At 37.6% G+C, this 26,040-nt stretch overlaps 1 protein-coding gene across 1 annotated transcript in view; it reads right to left on the reverse strand.

The window, feature by feature from the left end:
- Positions 1-2,740: 2,740 nt before the first annotated feature.
- LOC108665425 (myosin-A) overlaps positions 2,741-26,040 on the reverse strand; it is a gene marked incomplete at its 3' end in the record, with an annotated part of 32,095 nt that continues 8,795 nt past the window's right edge. Inside the window, 16 exon segments of the mRNA XM_047881647.1 lie at positions 2,741-2,870; positions 4,172-4,271; positions 5,422-5,683; positions 7,842-7,849; positions 8,081-8,273; positions 9,818-9,989; positions 10,644-10,833; positions 16,478-16,651; positions 17,011-17,179; positions 17,549-17,670; positions 19,875-19,985; positions 20,375-20,529; positions 21,798-21,899; positions 23,423-23,582; positions 25,245-25,361; positions 25,481-25,705. Of these exon segments, the coding sequence (XP_047737603.1) occupies positions 2,741-2,870; positions 4,172-4,271; positions 5,422-5,683; positions 7,842-7,849; positions 8,081-8,273; positions 9,818-9,989; positions 10,644-10,833; positions 16,478-16,651; positions 17,011-17,179; positions 17,549-17,670; positions 19,875-19,985; positions 20,375-20,529; positions 21,798-21,899; positions 23,423-23,582; positions 25,245-25,361; positions 25,481-25,705 (2,390 nt within the window).

A 26,040-nucleotide genomic window follows, 5' to 3' on the forward strand; every position in this document is an offset into this window, starting at 1 on the left:
ACAGACTGCATAAATGCGTTTAAAAACGTTCAGATTTAAACAAATTAAGGGTGGAAATTTTAAACATTTAGATCTAAACAAAGGGTGCAAAGTCAAATAAATAACTGCTTAAACAGTAAATATTTCATAAGTGCCATGCAGGCAGAGTCGTTCATACCTTAACTTACGACAACTTCTTAACAATGTAACACGACGTAACTTCTTAACAATGTAACACGACGTAACAAAGTGAAACTCGAAACACTTAATGCAGGTGACTTTCGATCAGGAAAAAACACTCAAATTCGTTGTTAAACAAATAGAATGAATCAATTCTATACATATGTGTTACGTAGCTGTTTTTAAATATATACAAGACGTTTATATAAAAGGCATGAGCAAGCTTTCATGTTACACAATATAAACAAGTTTCGATGTCTTTATAATAAGATGCTCGCACAGAAAGCTAATACTAAACATGCATTTCAGTTGGAAATATTTAACATTTTTGTCTCGTTTTCGGTAAGATTTTACGATTGGCAGCAGCTAATGCAATTCATTTTTTTATCTCATGTTATTGGAATTTCTTCAAATGTGATCATTCGCAAATACATGATAAAAACGGAACACAATCTCTATTAATGAATTTTTGTTCATTAAAAACATTTTGTATCGTGCTCAACTGTAAATATTCGTACAGAAGAAACTTATGGCAAAATAACCCGTTAAAGACGCACGTTCTCTTGATTTGTGGCGAAATGCTTACTGCAAGGTCGGGGAATAAATTTAAGATATTGAATTTAAAATAATAATAATAAATTTGGTGACTTATCTTGGGTGCTATTAGCACGGCAATATCTTCAATAGTTGAAATTGTGGGAAATTTATTATTCAAGTTTTAAAATCTATTTTTTTAAACGATAATTATTTGACACAGAAGTAAACTTTTGGCCTCTAAATTTTAAAGCCTCTGAAAAAATACGATAAACTAGTCGCTGAATTTAAAAATGCATACGATGCACAATGTACATTAGATAATAAGAATATCGAATTTTAATAAAAATGTGAAAAATATGTTTCACTTAATAACCTTAAAATACCGATAGAAGTCGTGCCGGGAGCTAGCGAGTAATTTTTGGTGATTATGACCAAACTGTAACAGTCAATTTTCTGTAAAGTTTTCTATGTGCCAAGCATCATTTCCAGTCCAAGAAAATTAATTACTCTCCAAAAATGGATCAGTAAAAAATTAATAAGAGGCATGGATCAGGAAAAAGTAAATGAAATAAGAAAATGGATCAGGATCAGTAAAAAATTAATAGGAGGCATGGGGGTACAGGAGGGACTTCTTTAGTTTGAGGTCTCACTCGATTGGTCAGATAATTGTTGATTTTTGCAGATTAGAAGAAGAAAGGATAAGCAGATTTTTGTAAGCTGAACCTGCAATACAGAAGCGATCTGGAAATGACTTCCCCAACAAGCGAAATCTTACTCTTCAAAATTTGGCACATAGTTTTCAAGGCATGATCACGAACGATTGTTCACATGAACATTAATTTAGAATATTACGCAAGAGACATCCTTACATGTCGAAATCTACAAGCTATGACAATAACAAATAACAATAATAACATTATTACTATACTAAATGCGGATGTATAAACGCTTGAACACGTCGCAGCGCTTGTCAACGACCAAAGAACAAACTCAAAAAGTCCAAAGTTGCATTGTACTAAGTTTCAGCAGAGAGTTTGAATACTTACTTAGGTCTTTCATGAGACAAAGTATAAATTGTTTGTGAACCACTCAAACATTCTTTTCGATTTATAAACAAATGTTCTATTACATGACCAGTTCTGAAGAGTTTAATATTTTGTATCGGCAAGCTTATTTTTATCAACAGGCGGGATATAACTAAGATAACTGGGCTTCATGCCTACCAAATTCAACGATAATTCCTAATCAATAATTACATACATGTATTAGTCATAGCTGAGCGGTGTAATTCAAAGCATTTAGTTAATATTTCGTCAAAAAAAATAAAATAATTTTTTTTTTTAAATTTCATACGGTCCACAAATTCCCCCATGCACGGGAATTTCCCGACATCCGCACGAAAAATCAGATTTGAATCATACGAATTCGAATCTGAAATTTTAGTTTGTAGGACAAAAACGACAACAATAAAAGAAATAATGGATTAAAATTTGATGGATTGAGTGCGGCAGTCGCCATGGTGGACATCGCCACGTTTGGCTGATAGAAATTTATTGCATTTACTCTTTGCTTGATCTGAGTTAGCGAATTAGCTCCATAGCCGAGTTTGTAGTTAAGATGTTATTAGTTTGTATGTAATATGTTATTTTAGAGCTCTTGGCTACGTAGCAAACAAACACTCAGCATAGGTAGCAAGTTATGAGAGTGATTCTTTAAGATATTACAGGAGACGAGTTCGATATAATATACAAATATTTTTACTGTATACGTTCTTAGTCGTGGCAATTGTATGGGTGAATTTCTGCAGCAATGTGCCGCCTCCAAAGAAAAATTCCTCTTTTCTGAACTTTTCAAAAGATGCAATGAATTAGAAAGCATATTTTCAATAAATTTTCAAGATCGGTTAGTTGTAATCTTCCGTTCTTTAGCTGCATTATATAGTTTTCATAATAAATTATTGGTAGGATATTTCCATTCATTGTTAGCATTCAACAGTGGGCATTTTTAGCATTTATTCTGCCATCTGAGCAGGCGTTTGTCCTACTCTAGGTACTGGTAGGGTACGTGTACGGAGATGCCCTGGTACTCTACCATGACGTGACCACGACGATGACTTGCACCCACCACCATCACCACGTCTCCCTTCACCAGCACCGCATCACCACCACCATCTTCTGCGAACATATTTCATCATTTCGATGCATATTTGTCATATTTTTTCGATGTTGTCATATTTTTTGCAACTACAAAAATTTAATTTTACAAACAAATGACTTTTTCGGTTGTGAAACAAGCATTTTACTGCAAAATTCTAAAGATGACGTTAGATGATATATTATTATATTTATTTATAGCGTAATTACGAAATTTGTCCATCGCAACTATGACAAACAATCTGAAATAAACTGATCGGCTATCGCTGCAGTGTTATTGGCGTGTTACTTATATGATGTAATTAAAAATGGTTTAGCTACGGTATTCAATTAATTTTAGAAACGTGCACACAGAATAATTAGTAAGTGTATGTGTTCTTCCATTGTTCTATTAAATCCATTTACCCCATTTACCTGACGGTTCTACAATTCAGAACATTTTTCAAATAAACTAGGCCAACCGTTACGAAAAAACTTTGGTACACCCAAAAAAATTTTCAATCATAGAAAAGAAAGTCTTTGATGGCTAACTTCAATATTCTGGCTTTGATGGCCAACCAATATCAAAGTTTGTCAAATAGCTTAGTTAATTTTGTCTTGTAAACTCATAATATTTCAAATATTTTGATTATATGAATGAAACTATTTTTATGATATTATTTTACGCTGCTATAATACCATTATTACAAACATCTAATATATTTAAATGTTTGTAACTATTAAATAATTCGTTATTATTGAACGATTTTGGAACATTTACTCAAATATTCTTATGGTGCTATTACATACGGTAACATTACAGATGGTGATATTATATACGGTAACATTACAGATGGTGATATTACATGCGGTAACATTACAGATGGTGATATTACATGCGGTAAGAGATGCAGCATTAGAGAATGTCATTCGACATTCCGTCATAGGACATTAGGAGCAAATAGAAAAATTACCTCTGGACACAATCAACAGAAATTTAATTTTTACAACAAATTCTTGAGTAAAATAACTATTAAAATACTTTATTGATTCTAAGAAATTGCATCGATGGACACTCAACAACCTAAACATAACACGGCATAGATATAACTTCTGTAACTGAATAACGTTACCAGTAAAGGCTATAACCTATCACGGAATAAATACTACAAGTACGAGGTAATAACGTTATCAGTGAAGGCTANAGGTAACTGAATAACTTTACCAGTAAAGGCTATAACCTATCACGGAATAAATACTACAAGTACGAGGTAATAACTTTACCAGTAAAGGCTATAACCTATCACGGAATAAATACTACAAGTACGAGGTAATAACGTTACCAGTGAAGGCCATCTTGAGCACCCTGGTCTGCGGGTAGCCCAGCTTCTGGTTGCCCGCGATGGTGTAGGAGCGACTGGGGGGCACGGGTGGGGGGCGCTCCTGGAGGAAGGGGGTGATGATTATGAGGGTGGGTAAGTTAGTGATGAATTAATGGATGATGATGAATTAATAGATGAATAATAATTAATAATGGAGATAAATATGAACAATTTCAAGGTGTGGCAAAGAGGTATTTGGACGACATCCCCTAGGAGACGAAGAAAATAGAAGCTGGAGTAATAATTCTCTTTTCCATACCAAAGATGTACAATGACTGGAAAATCCGAAATGAAAAATAAAGTATATCATGAGGCTTGCTTCCTTCTGTCGTGAGGATAAAGCACCCCGGTTCCTACAGTGGCGAAAGATTATCAACAACGTGACTATAATTAGATAATAAAAATGAAGATACGGAAACAAAGCGACAAATAATAAATAATTTGGAATCAACGATCAAGAAATAAGCCGTCAAATGAAGGGCCAGAACAATCGGTTTACGACAGTTTGAATTTTTCCGGAAGAACGACACCAAGTTATTCAAATATTTGTGGAAATAACGCATTTGTAAAATTGATATCATTTGCAGAAAGATTGCCTTGCAAAATAGAAATTTGTGGGTATGCAATTTTTAAATGATGAATTGTTCATTGATAAACAAAGTTTAAATCCATCGAGCAATCACTCAGTATGAATTTATTGGTGTAGGCACTAAAGGAAATTTGAAATACAGATACCATAATTTAAAACCTAAGAAAAATAAAGGTATGATTATAATGTAGACTCTGCGACAGACTCGCTACAGTTGGGGTAAGCCAGCCATGCTTCAGTTGGGGTAAGCTAGCCATCTAATGGTCAGGAGGATGTTGGGGTAAGGTAGTTACCATTACAACCCCTGTCTCTTATACACATCTAGATGTGTATAAGAGACAGGTTCAGTTTCTAGTAGNATGGTCAGGAGGATGTTGGGGTAAGGTAGTTACCATTACAACCCCACCACAGTTGGGGTAAGCCAGCCATGCTTCAGTTGGGGTAAGGTAGCCATCTAATGGTAAGGAGGATGTTGGGGTAAGGTAGTACCCATTACAACCCCCACCACAGTTGGGGTAAGCTAGCCATCTAATGGCAATTAACCAAGTCAAGCTAGCCCTCTAATGTTAACTAACCAAGTCGAGGCCGAACAGGTCGCGTTAGCCATCTAATGGCAACTAACCAAGTCGAGGCCGAAGAGGTCGCAAGTTTGCTGGATGGTCTTATGGTCACATCGTTCGAGCCCCTCAGGTGGAGGTGTACAAGTTATGGGCTGGGGTCTCGGTCGCACCACATTCTGAGACCGAGTCCGTAACTCGAGGCTGCGGCGCAGAGTGGGCCACCGGCGCCGGGTGTGCCATCCTCGCCAGTGTGCCTGAATGAGCGTGGCACTGCGGTGCCGTGTGTCTATGCGCTGCATCTCCAGCTGTTGTCTGGCACCCTCGCTGCAATGAACGTTAATTGTTATACCGTGCAAGTATTATATATAACATAACAAATTTAACAAGAGTGAACACGCCCAAAGAGTGAGCGATCGCTATAATGTCTCAATAAGGTTGAATTTGAAGCCAACTAGAGGTGCCATCTATGCGCTGCATCTCCAGCTGTTGTCTGGCGCCCTCGCTGCAATGAATGTTAATTATTATACCGTTCAAGTGTTATATATAACATACCAAATATAACAAGAGTGAATTCTTCCAAAGTGCTAGCGATCGCTATAATGTCTCAATAAGGTTGAATTTGAAGCCAACTAGAGGTGCCATCAGGAGGAGCGCTGAAAAAATGAGCTGCATCTCCAGCTGTTGTCTCGCTCCCTCGCTGCAATGAACGTTAATTCTTATACCGTGCAAGTGTTATATATAGCAAACTCAACAAATAAAATAAGAGTGATACCGTGCAAGTATTATAACAAACTCAACAAATATAATAAGAGTGAACACGTCCAAAGAGTGAGCGATTGCTATAATGCCTCAATAAGGTTGAATTTGAAGCCAACTAGAAGTGCCATCTATGCGCTGCATCTCCAGCTGTTGTCTGGCGCCCTCGCTGCAATGAACGGTAATTGTTATACCGTGCAAGTATTATATATAACATAACAAATATAACAAGAGTGAATTCTTCCAAAGTGCTAGCGATCGCTATAATGTCTTAATAAGGTTGAATTTGAAGCCAACTAGAGGTGCCATCTATGCGCTGCATCTCCAGCTGTTGTCTGGCTCCCTAGCTGCAATGAATGTTAATTGTTATACCGTGCAAGTGTTATATATAGCAAACTCAACAAATAGAACAAGAAAGAACACTTCCAAAGAGGTCAAAGTGTGAGATAACAAACAGACTCAACATATATACCAAGAGTGAACACTTCCAAAGTGCGAGCGATCGCTAGAATTGTTATACCGTGCAAGTATAATAACAAACTCAACAAATATAACAAGAGTGAACACTTCCAAAGTGCGAGCGATCGCTATAATGTCTTAATAAGGTTGAATTTGAAGCCATCAAGACGGAAAATGTACACTGTTAGAAAAACGGTCCCACTGGCGTTCTAGTAGCCGGCCGCCCCGAGAAAATAAACTGTTTCGCCGTTTTTATCAGATATTCTACGGATTTCTAGTGTTAAATTAGTATAAAAACGGCGACACGGTGTTTCTTTTTACGTTCCGACCGGCCACTGAAACGCCGGTAATACCGTTAACGGTAATTTTTCTAACAGTGTTGGGTTTTATTTCAGCAGAAATAACGCTTGTATTTAGGGTAAATCTGCAACTTCTGCATAGTGGGGTCGCTGAAGAAACAACAATATTTAATTTAGCTAAAAGCTAATATAATTTGATGCATTGTTGTTGATGTTCCTTGTTGATTTTCGTGTTCAAAAAAGCACATTAGCTGCGATAATTCATCGTTTAATTCAGAAAGTTTTTTGAAAAAAAAAAATAAAACTAGTCAACATTTACGGAAGGTGGACAGACAACAGCAGCAGAATATACTCTAGTTCAAAAATTAAATAAACATCAAGCACAACTAATTGTAATTTATCCGTTTACCCAATCTTTACGATTAGTACGAGTTAAAGCAACATTTGAAGCTCTTGCCACATTCCTTTTGAATTTTTCACAGCAGATTTAATTTACTTTAAAATTCGCAGGAATTAGAATTGTTGAGTGGAGCTCCATTCTCATCCAGAAAATTTTCATGTGGTCACACGCATGGGCGTTACGAATATTTAGAGGGTTTATTACTAAAGCTCGCAAATTAAACTATGAAAAAGAACAGGGCTCATTGCATAAGTTTTTAAACTGAACGATAAAGAAGAACAGGGTTCATTGTATAAGTTTTTAAACTGAACGATAAAGAAGAACAGGGTTCATTGCATAAGTTTTTAAACTGAACGATAAAGAAGAACAGGGAACAGGGTTCACTGCATAATTTCGTTAATTTAAAGATAAAGAAGAACAGGGTTTATTGTATAAGTTTTTAACTGAACGATAAAGAAGAACAGTGTTCATTGTATGATTTCGTTAATTTAACGAAAAAGAACAGAGTTCATTGTAGAAGTGTTTTAACTTAATCATAAAGAAGAACAGGGTTTATGGCATGTATTACTTTGTTAACTGAGCGAGACGGATTAAAATTAAACGGTTTATGGAATTAATTCTCTAATTAAACGATACGGAATAACAATGTTTATTCCACAAGCTCTTTTACTAAACAATGCAATCTCAGAACTATAATAATTTATATCATCAAAACACAAAATAAGGCGGTATTCTATGAAAAAAATAAGACAATATCTTTTGAGATTATTCTCGTCCGACAAGATTCTCATTGAAATATGTTGTTACATGTAGGGTTACCTGTAGCGCGCGTATCTGCTTGATGACGGTGGGACGGTCAAAGAGACCGGGCGTCTCTGTAGGGTTAGCGCGCAGGCAGCGCACAAAGTGAGGCTTGGCGTGCACCAGCGTGCGCAACAGGTTGTCCAGGCGCGTGTGGAAGTCCTGGGTCAGGGTAGAGACTGGCTCGTCGCCATTTTGTCTGCACAGTGTATATTAATTAAATAAATTAACGATACTCAATATCTATCTATATTTTAGGTTGCCTATTTTATAAAAAATACTTGCAAATCACAAATAAATTCACGCTCGTCGCCATTTTGTCTGTACGGTAAATATGAATTAGATAAATTTATGATATTTATTATCTATCGACATTTTAGGTTGCCTATTATATAATTATAATGCATTTCAATTAATGTGATACTTTTTACATAAATAACATAACATAGTGATGTCAACGCTAAAGAATAGGCCTGATGTGGCCTGTCGGCGATTCTTACTTTTCGTGACTTGTTCACAGAAGATCTAATATCGTGTTATTTGACCGGATCTTTTCATGACTGACGATATAGTTTGAAATAGCTACTAGACTTCCACCAGGTTCGATAAGGAGCTAGGCATTTCAAGTCTGAACATATATTTCTCCATAGCTTTATCTAGTCTGTTCTTGAACGCGTTCATACATTCTTTTTGGATTCATTTTTTTTTCTAGAGGCCATAGAGGGCTTTTCGACTATCTTTTTTATTTTCTGTCCAGCCATTATAAAATGCACGAACTAGACCTCTTGAGCGGAGAAAAGGTCGGAGAAAAATACAAAACTGAGTTGAGTTGAATACAGTAAAGTTCCCTCGAAAATTTCGGCTGGCGGAACAGCTGAGCGAGGGAAAGACAAGGGGTGAAAATGAAAAACACAAATGTGTTACTTGCTCCTTGTCCTTATGAGTACAATGAATTATGAGATCGAATAAAAAATATCATATAACCTAGCTGAGTTGATATCAAACTCTTGTTATTTTAGTTCTTGAACGAAGAAAAGAATTTATAGCATAAGTTCTCAAACTGAACGAAGCTAGAAAGTCGAAGCAAGAAGCTGGAAAGTCGGAGTCAAACTCAGTTTCCGTTTTAACACTTTATGTGCGGCAACGGCCCACAGCGCTGGCAGCTGGCCTAAAAACGGCCAAGTCCGCTGCTAAAAAGGCCTATAATTCAAAATACACTAGTAAATTTGTAGGTTCAGGTACAAAAATTAAATTTTCCTTTTTTTCGTACATTTTATATTTTAATGAGGCAGTACTGCCATCATAAATTTTTGTCGACAAACGCAATTGAAAAAAAAAACTAAATCGCGGAATTTATCCGGAAAAAAGACCCTGCCACCCACCCGTGGGTCGTCCCGCACTTAACGTGTTAATTAAAAAAAGTTCACAAGAAATGTCAAAATATTAATATGCCCTTACGAAATTTTTATTATTAAGAATCCTCGCAACTCAAGATACACATTCAATCAGATTTATTACTATATCTAATATTATTTTGTATTATTGAATCTTGTACATGATCATAATCGATGATAAACCTGAGGGACGTGAGAAAAGTCACTGAAAGAATGAAAACAACTGAAATAAATGAACTGAGAGTATCTCACAAGTCGGTGTGTGAGGCCGGTGAGTAAAAAGGATAATGAATGAACTTAAAGCTCTGGGTAACTAAAAAGAATAATAAATAAACTAAGAGCATCTCACAAGTCCGTGTGTGAGGTGGGTGAGATCCTGAAGGATACGCCGCGTGGGGCGGCGTCCTGCGAGAACAGCGCCTTCATCTCAGACCCGAAGAGATGCGTGGCGAAGCCGAAGCTGCACGTGAGCTTGTGGAACACGCACACCAGGTCGTCCGTGATGATGTCTCGGTTCGTGTCTGGTCGTAATAATCGTTATTAATTAATGTAACAATAATGGATTAATAGTGCTTAATGGAAGCTTAAATAAATATCAGGGCTAATATGTTTTGTGGATAGTAATTGATAAGATATTCATTATGAATATGGAGAGCTGGGAGATATTTAGTACGGCAAATAATATATGTACTATGCTATTCATGTAGTCAATTTACTAATAGTTATAATATATATGTTGGGACTGAAGATAAATTAACAAAAAGTGCAAGAGAGTAAAGATTGAGGTGTTAGAGTCCAGAAACTAGTGATTAGTGAGGAGAAAACTGCGTAGAAAACGAGTCATTGTTCATACTCGCAAAATGTTGAATAAATTATATTTTTTTTTAAATTACATACAAAAGTTTTCGCGCAAAAAAATCCATATAATGAAGCAATAAATGGCACACATTATCTCGGAGCAAACCTCGAAAAAATATACTCGCTAAAGCCGTGATGAACGATAATCTAAAGTAACAAACATTGGAATTTGTCAATCATTCTAATTTGACAAGCATTGGAATTTGACAAGAATTCGAGTAAAATTTGAGTAACAAGCATTTCCAAAATCATCTCAGGTTTTTAATTTCAGGTAGAAGTAGCCATCTTTAATAAAATTTCTACTAAAAATTATCTACCTAAGAAATCAGAAGCCTCGTAGACGACGCGACCAGCATAGTGATGGATGCCGAAGGCTCTGGTAAGGTCGCTCTTAGGCTCAAAGAGACGCGAGCAGCCCTTGTGCTGCAGCTTCACCTTCTGCACGTAGCTTTCTGGGGAGCCTCTTACAGAACACTCCACGTCCAGCATGCTTAAGAGGCCGGTCCGCTGCACATAACATATGATGATGTTAACTGTGATGTGGTATGTCCGCTGCACATAACATACCATGATGTTAACTGTGATGTGTGATGTGGTATGTCCGCTGCACAAACCTCCACGATGGAACTTATGCCCTCTTCTCTGCAGGACTCGACGGAGCTCTTGAAGATGTGCGTGTTGTAGAAGTGCTGCATGGTCTCAGCACACAAGTTGATGCACAGGTGCTCCAAGTGTGAAGGCTGGTGGTGAAGCGGTTTTCAGTTACTGCTCCTTGATGTAGACCATTTTCAAAAGAATTCAACTTTTAGTCTAGGGAAAATTTACTCGTTTCATTTTCATTTGGTACCTACCGGCCTGGTAACGAGATACTCCGAAAGTAGACAAAAGGTTTACCACTTGGGACATAGAATTGATTACACTCAGTGAGGGCCAAGTTTTTATTATGAATTGTTTTCCAAAGTTGGTAAGGCAAATGACATAAGAAGTGTTGATTAACAAAAACTAAAAAATTATTAATATGTGAAGTATTAATTGATTAGAATTATTGATCAGAACACGTCGAATATGCCAATGAAGCCGTCGGTAGCACCCACTAACCTTCGGGTCCTCGAAGCCGAACATGACAAGTATGCCAATGAAGCCGTCAGTAGAGCCCCACTAACCTTCGGGTCCTCAAAGCCGAACATGTCAAGTATGCCGATGAAGCCGTCGGTGGCATCCCACTAACCTTCGGGTCCTCGAAGCCGAACATGTCAAGTATGCCGATGAAGCCGTCGGTGGCATCCNCAAACTCAACAAATATAACAAGAGTGAACACTTCCAAAGTGCTAGCGATCGCTATAATGTCTTAATAAGGTTGAATTTGAAGCCAACTAGACGGAAAATGTAGGGTTGTGTTCCACCAGAAATAACGCTTGTATTTAGGATGCATTTGCAAGTGTTGCATAGTGGGAAGAAACACCAATACTTTATTTAGCTAAAAGCTAATATAATTTGAAACATTGTTGTTGATGTTCCTTGTTGATTTTCGTGTTCAGAAAAGCACATTAGCTGCGATAACTAATCGTTTAATTCAGAATTTTTTATATAAAAGTCGTCAACCTTTACCGAATGTGGACTGATAACATCAGCAGAAGATAATCTAGTTCAGAAATTAAATCAACATCAAGCACAACTAATTGCATTTCATCCGTTCACCCAATCTGTATTATTAGTATGAGTTAAAGCAACATTTGAAGCTTTTACAACATTCCTTTTTAATTTTTTACAGTAGTTTTAATGCTATTAAATCACACGAATTAGTATCGTTTGGTGGAGTCACATTCCCCACCTGGATGTTCTGAATATTAACAGGATTTATTACTTAAGTTCGTTAATTTACCGATAAAGAAGAACTGGGTTCATTGCATAAGTTCTTTACCTGAACGATACAGAAAAACAAGGTTCATTGCAAATATTAGTTTGTTAACTGAGCGATACGGATTAAACAGGGTTCTACGAGTTAATTCTCTAATTAAGCGAAACGGAATAACATGGTTTATTTCACAAGTTCTTTTACTAAACGATACAATCTCAGATATATAATAATTTGGATCATCGAAACAAAAATAAGGCGGTATTCTATGAAAAAAATAAGACAATATCTTTTGAGATTATTCTCGTCCGACAAGATTCTCATTGAAATATGTTGTTACATAATAAATAAAAACAATTTTGGTTATTATTTACAGGCTTACCTTAAAAATATATGTCGTTTGCCCAACGCCCAATTGATGGTATTCATTGACGCCTTGTTGACGTCATCGATGTTACGCAAAAAGAACTCAAGGATTGTTTTGCAATCCTCGATGGTTTTCTCGTCAGTTCGCCTGAGCTTCTTGGACGGCGCCAGCAGCCGGTATCTGAACACGAAACTTCGGAAGCGCATTCTGTGCGGGTAACCGCCAGCCATCAGGTTAACCGTCTCCAGAACCTGCGCATTAATGATTATTTTGTTAGAAATTTACCCAATGAATAGGCGAGTAACCTCTAGCCATCAGGTTAACCGTCTCCAGAACCTGCGCATTCATGGTTATTTAGTTAGAAATTTACCCAATGAATAGGAGGGTAACATCCAACCATCAGGTTAACCGTCTCCAGAACCTGGGCATTCATGATTATTTTGTTAGAAACGTACTCAATGAATAGGAGGGTAACTTCAAGCTACTACATAGTGGTTATGTTACTGAATATTACATTAGTAAAAAATGGAACTTTATGTAACTTTATGTCATGACAGGCAACCTTGCGTCTGCTATACTAATAGAATAGAATAGAAGTGTCGGCACTGAATAAATAGGCCCATGGCCTGTTGCCGATTCCTGTACTTTTCGTGACTTGATTCCACAATGGGTCCAGCCTTTTGAACCCGATCCTTCCATAACTAACGATAGATTATATACTACTACTATACCATATTATATAAATATGTATCCTATACGCCATATGGCACTGGGACATTAGCATCTCGTACGTCTTATAACGTAATTTTTACCGAACATTTCGACGAACAAATGATTACATTACAACGCCCGTACGGCAAAGATTTTGATTGTACGTTTCACTCTTCACATCCGCCGAAATTGTTCATTTGCACATAATTTCATTATGCACTAATATTTCACAACAGCATTACGCGTTCTTACGTTACTGCATCAGTGTAGAAGCAATGCACGTTATAACAGAAATACACCATCGCGCTATAAAATAACATTAACACATTACATTAACTGCAACAACATTACATTAGCCTCAACAACAACAGCTACAACAACAAAACGTAACAGCTGCAAGTTACATGTTACAAGATAAAATGTGACGCGTTATGCCTGTAGCGCGCGTATCTGCTTGATGACGGTGGGACGGTCAAAGAGACCGGGCGTCTCTGTAGGGTTACCTGTAGCGCGCGTATCTGCTTGATGACGGTGGGACGGCTGTCTCTTATACACATCTAGATGTGTATAAGAGACAGGTATGCCGATGAAGCCGTCGGTGGCATCCCACTAACCTTCGGGTCCTCGAAGCCGAACATGTCAAGTATGCCGATGAAGCCGTCGGTGGCATCCCACTAACTTTCGAGTCCTCGAAGCCGAACATGTCAAGTATGCCAATGAAGCCGTCGGTGGCATCCCACTAACCTTCATGTCCTCGAAGCCGAACATGTCAAGTATGCCGATGAAGCCGTCGGTGGCATCCCACTAACTTTCGGGTCCTCAAAGCCGAACATGTTAAGTATGCCGATGAAGCCGTCGGTGGCATCCCACTAACCTTCGGGTCCTCGAAGCCGAACATGTCAAGTATGCCGATGAAGCCGTCGGTGGCATCCAACTAACCTTCGGGTCCTCGAAGCCGAACATGTCAAGTATGCCGATGAAGCCGTCGGTGGCATCCCACTAACTTTCGGGTCCTCAAAGCCGAACATGTTAAGTATGCCGATGAAGCCGTCGGTGGCATCCCACTAACCTTCGGGTCCTCGAAGCCGAACATGTCAAGTTCTGTCTCTTATACACATCTAGATGTGTATAAGAGACAGCACCAGGTCGTCCGTGATGATGTCTCGGTTCGTGTCTGGTCGTAATAATCGTGATTAATGGAAGCTTAAATAACTATCAGGGTTAATGATGATGTCTCGGTTCGTGTCTGTTCGTAATAATCGTGATTAATGGAAGCTTAAATAACTATCAGGGTTAGTGATGATGTCTCGGTTCGTGTCTGTTCGTAATAATGGTGATTAATGGAAGCTTAAATAATGGATTAATAGTGCTTAATGGAAGCTTAAATAACTATCAGGGTTAATGGTGATGTCTCGGTTCGTGTCTGTTCGTAATAATCGTGATTAATGGAAGCTTAAATAACTATCAGGGTTAATGGTGATGTCTCGGTTCGTGTCTGGTCGTAATAATCGTGATTAATGGAAGCTAAAATAACTATCAGGCTTAATGATGATGTCTCGGTTCGTGTCTGGTCGTAATAATAGTGATTAATGGAAGCTTAAATAACTATCAGGGTTAATGATGATGTCTCGGTTCGTGTCTGTGGTCGTAATAACCGTGATTAATGGAAGCTAAAATAACACGCACACCAGATCGTCCGTGATGATGTCTCGGTTCGTGTCTGGTCAAAATAATCGTTATTAATGGAAGCTTAAATAACACGCACACGAGGTCGTCTCGGTTCGTCTCTGTTCGTAATAATCGTGATTAATGGAAGCTTAAATAATGGATTAATAGTGCTTATTGGAAGCTTAAATAACTATCAGGGTTAATGATGATGTCTCGGTTCGTGTCTGTGGTCGTAATAACCGTGATTAATGGAAGCTAAAATAACACACACACCAGATCGTCCGTGATGATGTCTCGGTTCGTGTCTGGTCGTAATAATCGTTATTAATTAATGTAACAATAATGGATTAATAGTGCTTAATGGAAGCTTAAATAAATATCAGGGCTAATATGTTTTGTGGATAGTAATTGATAAGATATTCATTATGAATATGGAGAGCTGGGAGATATTTAGTACGGCATACAGTATATGTAGTACGGTGATGTGGAGAGCCAATTTATTATATAGAGATAATATATATATGTTGGGACTGCAGATTAATGAATAAATAGTGCAAGAGAGTGAAGGAAAGGTATTAGAGAGCAAAAATTACGGATTAATGATCTGCGTAAAAAAAAACAAGTCATTGTTCATACATTCAAGATGTAGAATAAATTATATTTTTCAAATTACCTGCAAAAGTTTTCGCGCATAAAAATCCATAAAATGAAACAATAAATGGCACACATTATCTCGGAGCAAACCTCGAAAAAATATACTCGCTAAAGCCGTGATGAACGATAATCTAAAGTAACAAACATTGGAATTTGTCAATCATTCTAATTTGACAAGCATTGGAATTTGACAAGAATTCGAGTAAAATTTGAGTAACAAGCATTTCCAAAATCATCTCAGGTTTTTAATTTCAGGTAGAAGTAGCCATCTTTAATAAAATTTCTACTNTAATGTGTGAATAGGTAATGTGTGGTAAGTGTGTGGGTAATGTGTGAATAGGTAATGTGCTGTCTCTTATACACATCTAGATGTGTATAAGAGACAGTCCTCAATCTCTATCAGGTCAAGTGAATTGGCCGCTGACAGTATTGTTAACTGTGATGTGGGATGTGGTATTGTTAACTGTGATGTGGGATGTGGTATTGTTAACTGTGATGTGCGATGTGGTATGTCCGCTGCACACAACATTAGATGATGTTAACTGTGATGTGGGATGGGGTGTTGTTAACTGTGATGTGTGATGTGCTATTGTTAACTGTGATGTGGTATTGTTAACTGTGATGTGGTATTGTTAACTGTGATGTGTGATGTGGTAAGTCCGCTGCACAGAACATACCATGATGTTAACTGTGTTGTGTGAGGTGCTATGGGTTAACTGTGATGTGTGAGGTGCTATGGGTTAACTGTGTTGTGTGAGGTGCTATGGGTTAACTGTGATGCGTGATTTAGTATAGGTTAACTGTGTTGTGTGACTCTAATTTTGATGGATTGTGCAGTTACTACGGACATAAAAAGCAATATTTTATCCCTGGTAAGTGAGAAGAGATAAGCTCACCAGGGATGAGATGAGGTCAATACAAGGAACGTTGTCGACGTAGTCCACCTCCACGATGGAACTTATGCCCTCTTCTCTGCAGGACTCGACGGAGCTCTTGAAGATGTGCGTGTTGTAGAAGTGCTGCATGGTCTCAGCACACAAGTTGATGCACAGGTGCTCCAAGTGTGAAGGCTGGTGGTGAAGCGGTTTTCAGTTACTGCTCCTTGATGTAGACCATTTTCAAAAGAATTCAACTTTTAGTCTAGGGAAAATTTACTCGTTTCATTTTCATTTGGTACCTACCGGCCTGGTAACGAGATACTCCGAAAGTAGACAAAAGGTTTACCACTTGGGACATAGAATTGATTACACTCAGTGAGGGCCAAGTTTTTATTATGAATTGTTTTCCAAAGTTGGTAAGGCAAATGACATAAGAAGTGTTGATTAACAAAAACTAAAAAATTATTAATATGTGAAGTATTAATTGATTAGAATTATTGATCAGAACACGTCGAATATGCCGATGAAGCCGTCGGTGGCATCCCACTAACCTTCGGGTCCTCGAAGCCGAACATGTCAAGTATGCCGATGAAGCCGTCGGTGGCGTGCTTCACGGCGCTGTTCAGGACACTCATGCTCTTGGACGCCTTGGACCCGCCGGTGCCGACAGTGGACGCGTGGTGAGAGGCCGCATCGCCATTCTGGTGCACGCTTTCGTTACTGAAATAAACATTTATTACTAATTTTGAACTCATTTTAGCATTATTTTAAGATGCTAAAGTTTACAAAATAATTAACTTAACAATAAATGCTATTACATTAAATACTAATTAAAACTTACCAGTTTAATGCCTACTTTCATTCATTCTATCATTAATTTATAAAAGAAACCCTCTATTACTTATCTAGTATTCATTTCACCATTGGTTCAACAAAATAAATGTTTATTACACACTTAGTCAAGCCTACCGGTAACATAACAATTTATTTATCCAGGTATTTACTAAATAACCTAACATAACAATTTATTTATCGCAAAAGTGTACACTTTCATTACACAAGTACAGGATATGTTAACTAACAAAGCACCTGTCGGAGGATAGGGTGCCTGAGGTAGAGCCGAGTCTCTTGAGAGAGTTGGCCCGGCGCACGATGGTGGCTACGGTGCGGCAGTACAGCGCCTTCGCCAGCGCGTCCCGAGTCAGGTTACTCTGACAAATTCATTATATTTTAGGCTTATCAATACCAATAAGGCTTATCACCTTACATTAATGCAATAGCGCGTCCCGAGTCAGGTTACTCTGACAAATTCATAATATTTTAGGCTTATCAATACCAATAAGGCTTATCACCTTACAGTAATACAATAGCGCGTCCCGAGTTAGGTTACTCTGACAAATTCATAATATTTTAGGCTTATCAATGCCAATAAGGCTTATCACCTTACATTAATGCAATAGCGCGTCCCGAGTCAGGTTACTCTGACAAATTCATAATATTTTAGGCTTATCAATACCAATAAGGCTTATCACCTTACATTAATGCAATAGCGCGTCCCGTGTTAGGTTACTCTGACAAATTCATTATATTTTAGGCTTATCAATACCAATAAGGCTTATCACCTTACATTAATGCAATAGCGCGTCCCGAGTCAGGTTACTCTGACAAATTCATAATATTTAAGGCTTATCAATACCAATAAGGCTTATCACCTTACAATAATGCAATAGCGCGTCCCGAGTCAGGTTACTCTGACAAATTCATTACAGTTTTTATTACCAGATATATTTATTTTATTACAGTTACCAGATTTATTACAGTTACCATATATTTATTTTATTAAAGTTACCAGATTATTACAGCGTCCAGAGTCAGGTTACTCTGACAAATTCATTACAGTTTTTATTACCAGATATATTTATTTTATGAGAGTTACCAGATTTATTACAGTTACCATACATTTATTTTATTACAGTTACCAGATTATTACTGCGTCCTGAGTTAGGTTACTCTGACAAATTCATAATATTTTCATGACTTATCACCTAATATTAATTCAAACGTTCATGGCTGTGTGTGTTGTTACCTTATATTAATTCAAACGTTCATGGCTGTGTGTGTTGTTACCTTACATTAATTCAAACGTTCGTGGCTGTGTGTGTTGTTACCTTACATTAATTAAAACGTTCATGGCTGTGTGAGTTGTTACCTTACATTAATTAAAACGTTCATGGCTGTGTGAGTTGTTACCTTACATTAATTAAAACGTTCATGGCTGTGTGTGTTGTTACCTTACATTAATTAAAACGTTCGTGGCTGTGTGTGTTGTTACCTTTCATTAATTCAAACGTTCATGGCTGTGTGAGTTGTTACCTTACATTAATTCAAACGTTCATGGCTGTGTGAGTTGTTACCTTACATTAATTCAAACGAAAAATGTGTTTGCTATTCGGTGATTATTTTCTAAAATGGGCTACCTATTCGATTCATAACAATTGGAATTGTTCTAGAAGGATGATGTAAAGTTTATTTTGATATTTATGGAACAAAATTTATTTTCAATAAGGAACACGAATGACTAAATATGATACGAGAGATAACGAGATAATATAATCTGAATGAGATAGAGACGTTTAGCCTGTTAAATTGTGCGTTAAATGAAATAAATTGTAAAATAACTACCATATATGCCACAATAATGAAAATTGACTTGTTGCAAGAACAACTGGCAAAAAAATCAGTTCCATGGCACATCAAAAAACGTTTGCCTGCACTTCACAGAAAAAAAGATGAATTTCTCAGTTCCGATGATGAATTTCTCAATAATTATTTCTCAATAATAATTTCTCATAGAAGATGAATTTCTCCATAAAAGATGAATTTCTCAATAAATCAGTTATGAAAGTAGTTTATGATGTAGAAGTATGCCCAAAGACAGCGATGTACACGTACTAGACGAATTTTTCTCCCGAGAAGACCTCGCATTTACTCAAATTCATAACTCGCGCTATCATTTCTTGTGCACGTCATGATCATTTTTGATGATCATCATAATGCTTTTTGATCAGCATTATGATAATCATAATGATCATATAATTATATGATCATAATGACGATCATTAAAATGATTATTATAATAATCATTATGATAATCATAATGATCATATTATAATGATCATCATTACGATAATCATAATGATAATCATTAATATGATTATTATGATAATCATTATGATCATATTATAATGATCATCATTATAGTCATCATAATGCTATACTATACGCATGTCACTCACCATGTTGGCGTCACATCATTATGATCATCATAATGATCATATTACAATGATCATCATTATGATCATATTATAATGATCATCATTATGATCATCATAATACTATAACGCATGTCACTCACCATGTTGGCATCACACATGGACTTGACGAGGTGACCACGCGCGTTATGCGTGCGCGTGACCAGGCCGCGGTAGAGCGCGCCTGACGACACGCCTAGGAGACTGGCCACGCTCTGTTGCGTAACATAAATAAATCAATTAACAATAAAAACTAATATCAATAAGCAATAAAAACTAATATCGATAAACAATAAAAACTAATATCGATAAATAATAAAAACTGATATCAATTAACAATAAAAACTAATTAAAAAAACTAACATCACTGTATTTTATTAATATATATACCTATATATAGTTATATATTATTATTTTCATTATTATTTTTTCAATACATTCATTATGGGTCTGAGTAATAAATATAAAATAAATTGCACATGCTTCAACTGTAGCAAAAATCAAGAATATTATATAAATTATACAGTCAACCCGCACCCCCCTGCCTCACCTTAATTGAGCTCGTGGCTGCCTCCCTGCATGTCCACCTCGACGCCTGCCTCACCTTGAGCTCGTGGCTGCCTCCCTGCATGTCCACCTCGACGCCCTGCCTCACCTTGAGCTCGTGGCTGCCTCCCTGCATGTCCACCTCGACGCCCTGCCTCACCTTGAGCTCGTGGCTGCCTCCCTGCATGTCCACCTCGACGCCCTGCCTCACCTCTGTCTCTTATACACATCTAGATGTGTATAAGAGACAGGTTCCACCCCATCTGTTGTCTACCTTTTGCGGTTATTGCCGGTATGTGATCACCAAAATTGACCTGATTGTTCATCAACACTCCTAGATCGCGAACGAGTCGCTTCTCTTCGATTTCCGAGTTGTCAGGTGCCAGGTAGCGGTGCTATATTCCAGCTCTTCCGGTTCCTCTGTATCTCAGAACCTCAAACTTGGTCCCGTTGAACTGCATGTTGTTCACTAGTGCCCAGTCTTATATTGCAGCGAGGTGGCATGATGTGTGCCATGATGCGTGGCATGGTGTGGCGTTATGTGTGGCATGATGTGGTATGATGTGTGGCATGATGCGTGGCATGATGTGTGGCATTCTTTTGGCATGATGTGTGGCATTCTGTTTGGCATGATGTGGCATGGTGTGGAATGATGTGGCATGATGTGCGGCATGATGTGTGGCATGATGTGTGGCGTGATGTGGCGTGATGTGTGGCATGATGTGGCGTGATGTGACATGTAGTGGCGTTATGTGGCAAAATGTGGCATGATGTGGCATAATATGGCGTGATGTGGCGTGATATAGCATGATGTGGCGTGATGTGACATGTAGTGGCGTTATGTGGCAAAATGTGGCATGATGTGGCATAATATGGCGTGATGTGGCGTGATATAGCATGATGTGGCATGATGTGGTATGATGTGGCATGATATGGCATGATTTGGCATGATGCGGTATGATGTGGCATGATGTGGCATGATGTGGCATGACGTGGCATGATGTGGCTTGATGTGGCATGATGTAACACGATACGCAGTCTTCGAGGGCTGGTATGAACCTTTTCATTTCTTTTCAAAAAAGGAAATACCGCCGCGTTTAGCACGCCACTTACTAAAGAGAAATACTAAAACATGATCATCCGTACATACAAAATGTAATAATAATATAATAATAGTCAATATAATAGTCTATGCGTTTAGAAGATGGATCGCTGGTGCTACCGTCAGACCTAAAATCTAATTTTGTATAACCGTCCGTCTAAGTAATTAATATCTATTAATAGGTATAGATAATTTATAAAAATATTATTTAGTAATTAATATCTATTAATACGAGTAATATATTAATAGATAATTAATATCTATTAATATCTAAGTCATTAAATTTTTTCATAAGTGAGAAAATGCGCTAAAAAATAAAATTCAATTAAATTTTATTAATTTAGAAAAGGAAATGTAACAAAATAAAATAATGTGATGCCGGCGTCTGACCTGGCTGCGTCCTGCGCTTCATTGACGCGAGTGTCGCCGCCGCTGAGGTACCGCAGAGACCGCACCGTGTGGCCCTCCAGCTGCAGCCGCTCTGTGGTGCAACAGATGGTGTGTGGTGAGGGTGTGGGTAATGTGTGGTGGGTGTGTGGTTATTGTATGAATAGGCTCTGTGGTGCAACGTCAACAGGTGGTGTGTGGTGAGTGTGTGGGTAATGCGTGGTGAGTGTGTGGTGGGTGTGTGGTTAATGTGTGAATAGGCTCTGTGGTGAAGCGCCTATAAGTGGTGTGTGGTGGATGTGTAGTTAATGTGTGGTTGGTGTGTAGTTAAAGTATGAATAGGTAATGTGTGCTGAATGTGTAGTTAATGTATGAATAGGTAATGTGTGGTGAGTGTGAAGTTAATGTATGAATATGCTCCGTGGTGCCGGAAACGTCTTAAGGTATTTGTGGCGAACTATCCTCGGAAATTCAGATTACTAGTCGCGTCACCACGAAAGTTCGGAATTTCCTCTCAGTACGCCTACCAATGACCGTAAATTAGCCGCTCCTCTTTTGCTACAGTAAGCAATTCTTGGGCTGGGCGGGATTTTGAAGCGCCAACGACAGGTTGAAGCTAATTTATTAAAGGTAAACTTCTAATTACTAAAGTGATGAAACGGAACGGATAACTGACGAGAAATAAGAAACAAAAAATTAAAAAACTGATTACTCGGAAACAAATACTAGCAAGAAGGAGCTGGTACAAATTTAACGCATAAAGAGAGCTGAAATATGTAATATAGTAGGCTGAAAATTTTTTACTACTTGCCATTCGACCGCTAAGATTAAGCATGACCAGCTCTAACATGAGCGTGGCATTGCTGGCTCCTAAAGGATTTTCATTCAAGGCCAGGGTCAGAGTGACTTGTCACGCGCGGTACTGTTGAAGTTCTAACGCATTGTGAAATAGCGTGATATTGGTGAACATATAATTGATTCGTCATGCTTAGGTGTTTATTCTTTGTCTTCTATTTTTTAGGATTACGCATTTTATCTCGAAACTCGAGTCTGCATCTCTCTTTACGCGTTAAATTTGTCCCGGCTCTCTTACTATTACTTGTTTCCGAGTAATCGGTTTGTTATTTTTTTTTTTTTGTTTCTTATTTCGCGTCCATTACCAGTTCCGATTCTTCACTTTAGTAATTAGAAGTTTACCTTTACTACATAACTTTAACCTGTCTTGGCGTTTCAATATCCGGTCCAGCCCAAGAATTTCTTACTGAAGCAATATGGAAGTGTTTTATTTTCCCGTCATTGTTAAGCGTGCCGAGAGAAAATTCAAAACTTTCGAAGTGACGCGTCTAGTAATCTGAATATCCGAGTATAGTTCGTCACATTCGATCTACATGGTCATGAAATAAAACATATCAACATACATGACGAAAGAAAAGTAAATAAGGATTTAAAAAATTTAAAGAAATGATTGCACTGGTATGAACGAGTTATAAGTGAAACAAACAAATTTCTGAAATATTTGAAATTATCTTAATTATGACCAAACTATTCTCTCTTCCTGTGTCAGTCGCGCCAGCATCTGGTAGAAGATGTGGTAGTTCAGTCTACCTGTCTACCCACCTCTCTCTTCCTGTGTCAGCCCCGCCAACATCTGGTAGAAGATGTGGTAGTTTTTCTCGTGTGGTAGCGGACGCACCACTCGCGTTTGGTCCAGGAAGTAGCAGTGGATTTTGGTTCGGTAGAGAGCGCCATCAGTGACCTGAACCTCGATGAAATGGCCCTGAAAACAGCGATATCTTATATAATACTTTATTACTTTTATTTTAATATATTAAATACAAGTACAGTTATTTGAATAGTTTATTTAATATATTAAATACAAGTACAGTTTATTTGTACTAGTAGCGACAATGTACAAATGTTTTCTGTAGTTACTAACGTAAGTCATTTTTTACGAACGTTGGTAAATTTACCAGCTGATCAATTCAGCGCAGTTTCCCATTAACCCGAATTCGATATTATTCCCCATGTCATTTCATTAATCATCATTAACAGTCACCAAATATTATTTATAATTAATGATAATATAAATATACATTAATATATTATATTGAATTATATTATTATACTATAATTTAATATATATAACAAATATAATATAATATATTATATTTAAATAAGTAAAATTATATCTTTCGAAACCTGAAAATAAACGATTAAAAGTACGATTTTAACATTACATTACAGTAGGTTAAAGTTTATTGATCTTTTAAACCAAGTTACTCGCTATTACGATCTTAGTCAGCTCATTAAATTCTGGCCGTACAATTGCGGCCAAAATAATGTCGAGTGATTAAACTCCGTAATGGTGACCTAGACCTATACTTTCAAAAAAGTTAGGAGATCGTAAGTTCATCAGCCAATCATTGACGGCCTTTCAAGCAAAATCCACCAATCATAGCCAAGAAAATAGAGCGTAAGTACTTACGTTCACTTAGCCAGTTTTGAAAGTATGGGCCCTAATGATTAATTTGTTACCAAGTGAATACGTAATGGAACATTTCCTACTGAAAAATCAAATAATACTGAGAAATAATTCCTTTTGCTCTCAATGCATGGACAAAGTAGCCACAAGTGAAGAATTAAAAAAAATTGAAAATGAAATTTCGCTGAGGAATAATGATTATTTCCCGGTACAGAATGAGAAAAAAAAACTTTTTATTATATATACAAATTTCTAATCAAGTTGAATTACAAAACAGAACTTCCAACAAACCTGCAAGTTACGAAAACCTAAATGGACATAAATCAAGAGTCTCTCAATTTTAGGTAATGTCAATGATTCGTTAATCAATGATAAAAAATCAGTTAGTATAATTCGTTAAAAAATCAGTTCAAGAAAGACTGAAATGAAGTAAAGACTGGAAGACAGATTACCGTTCTCTACACTAATTAGCTAGACTCATAAAGCTCAAACAACTCACATTTGATGACTCATAAAGCTCAAACTACTCACATTTGATGACTCATAAAGCTCAAACAACTCACATTTGACTCATAAAGCTCAAACAACTCACAATTAACTCATAACACTCAAACAACTCATATATGACTCATAGAGCTCAAACAACTCACAATTCTGATGGACTCACACTTGACTCATAAAGCTCAAACTACTGTGAGTACTTATAAAGCTCCAACAACTCACATTTTACTCATAAAGCTCAAATAACACACAATTCTGCTAGACTCACATTTGACCCGTAATACTCAAATAACTCACAATTCTGCTGGACTCACACTTAACTCATACTACTCACACAACTCACATTTGACTCATAAAGCTCAAACTACTGTGAGTACTTATAAAGCTCCAACAACTCACATCTGACTCATAAAGCTCAAACAACTCACATTTACTCACAAAGCTCACACAACTCACAATTCTGCTGGACTCGGAGTTGATGTCAGTCTTGGCGAGGCCGAGGGTAGCCGGTCTCACTCTGCTGCCTGACGTACCTGAGAGTATGACAGCTTGAGGGTAGCCGGTCTCGCTCTGCTGCCGGACGTACCTGAGAGTATGACAGCTTGCGGGTAGCCGGTCTCGCTCTGCTGCCTGACGTACCTGAGAGTATGACAGCTTGAGAGTAGCCGGTCTCGCTCTGCTGCCTGACGTACCTGAGAGTATGACAGCTTGCGGGTAGCCGGTCTCGCTCTGCTGCCTGACGTACCTGAGAGTATGACAGCTTGAGGGTAGCCGGTCTCGCTCTGCTGCCGGACAGCCTCGTGTACAACCCTCAGGAGGTGGGGCTTCTGAGGGGCGCCCCTCGTCGACGCCAGGGTGAGGGAATTGCCCACCGCCGTGTACGGGTTAATGGACACCAGCGTGGGCCCCACATTTGTCTGAAAAGTTATATAAATCAGTACATTCAAAATTAAAACATAAAATATTTTATACTTCATATTGTCTGGAAAGTTAAATAAATCAGTGCATTCAAAATGAAAACAAAATATTTTATACCACAGATTGCTGTTCTTCAAATGAAAATTGTTGACCAAGTTTTTAATGATGAACTTTAAACCACAAACTTGCCTTTAAAGCTGGAGCACAAATTAATCACCCAACAATACAGACGAAAAATTTCTCGAAACAAGAATTAACCGCAATACATCAAACCTATTCGAAGAAAATAAGACAGATACCTTTTGATGAACGTTGTATACCGAAGTAGAACTTC

The sequence above is a fragment of the Hyalella azteca genome, unplaced genomic scaffold, assembly GCF_000764305.2.
Source record: "Hyalella azteca isolate HAZT.00-mixed unplaced genomic scaffold, Hazt_2.0.2 contig8449, whole genome shotgun sequence".
In the NCBI taxonomy this organism is placed as follows: Eukaryota; Metazoa; Arthropoda; class Malacostraca; order Amphipoda; family Hyalellidae; genus Hyalella; species Hyalella azteca.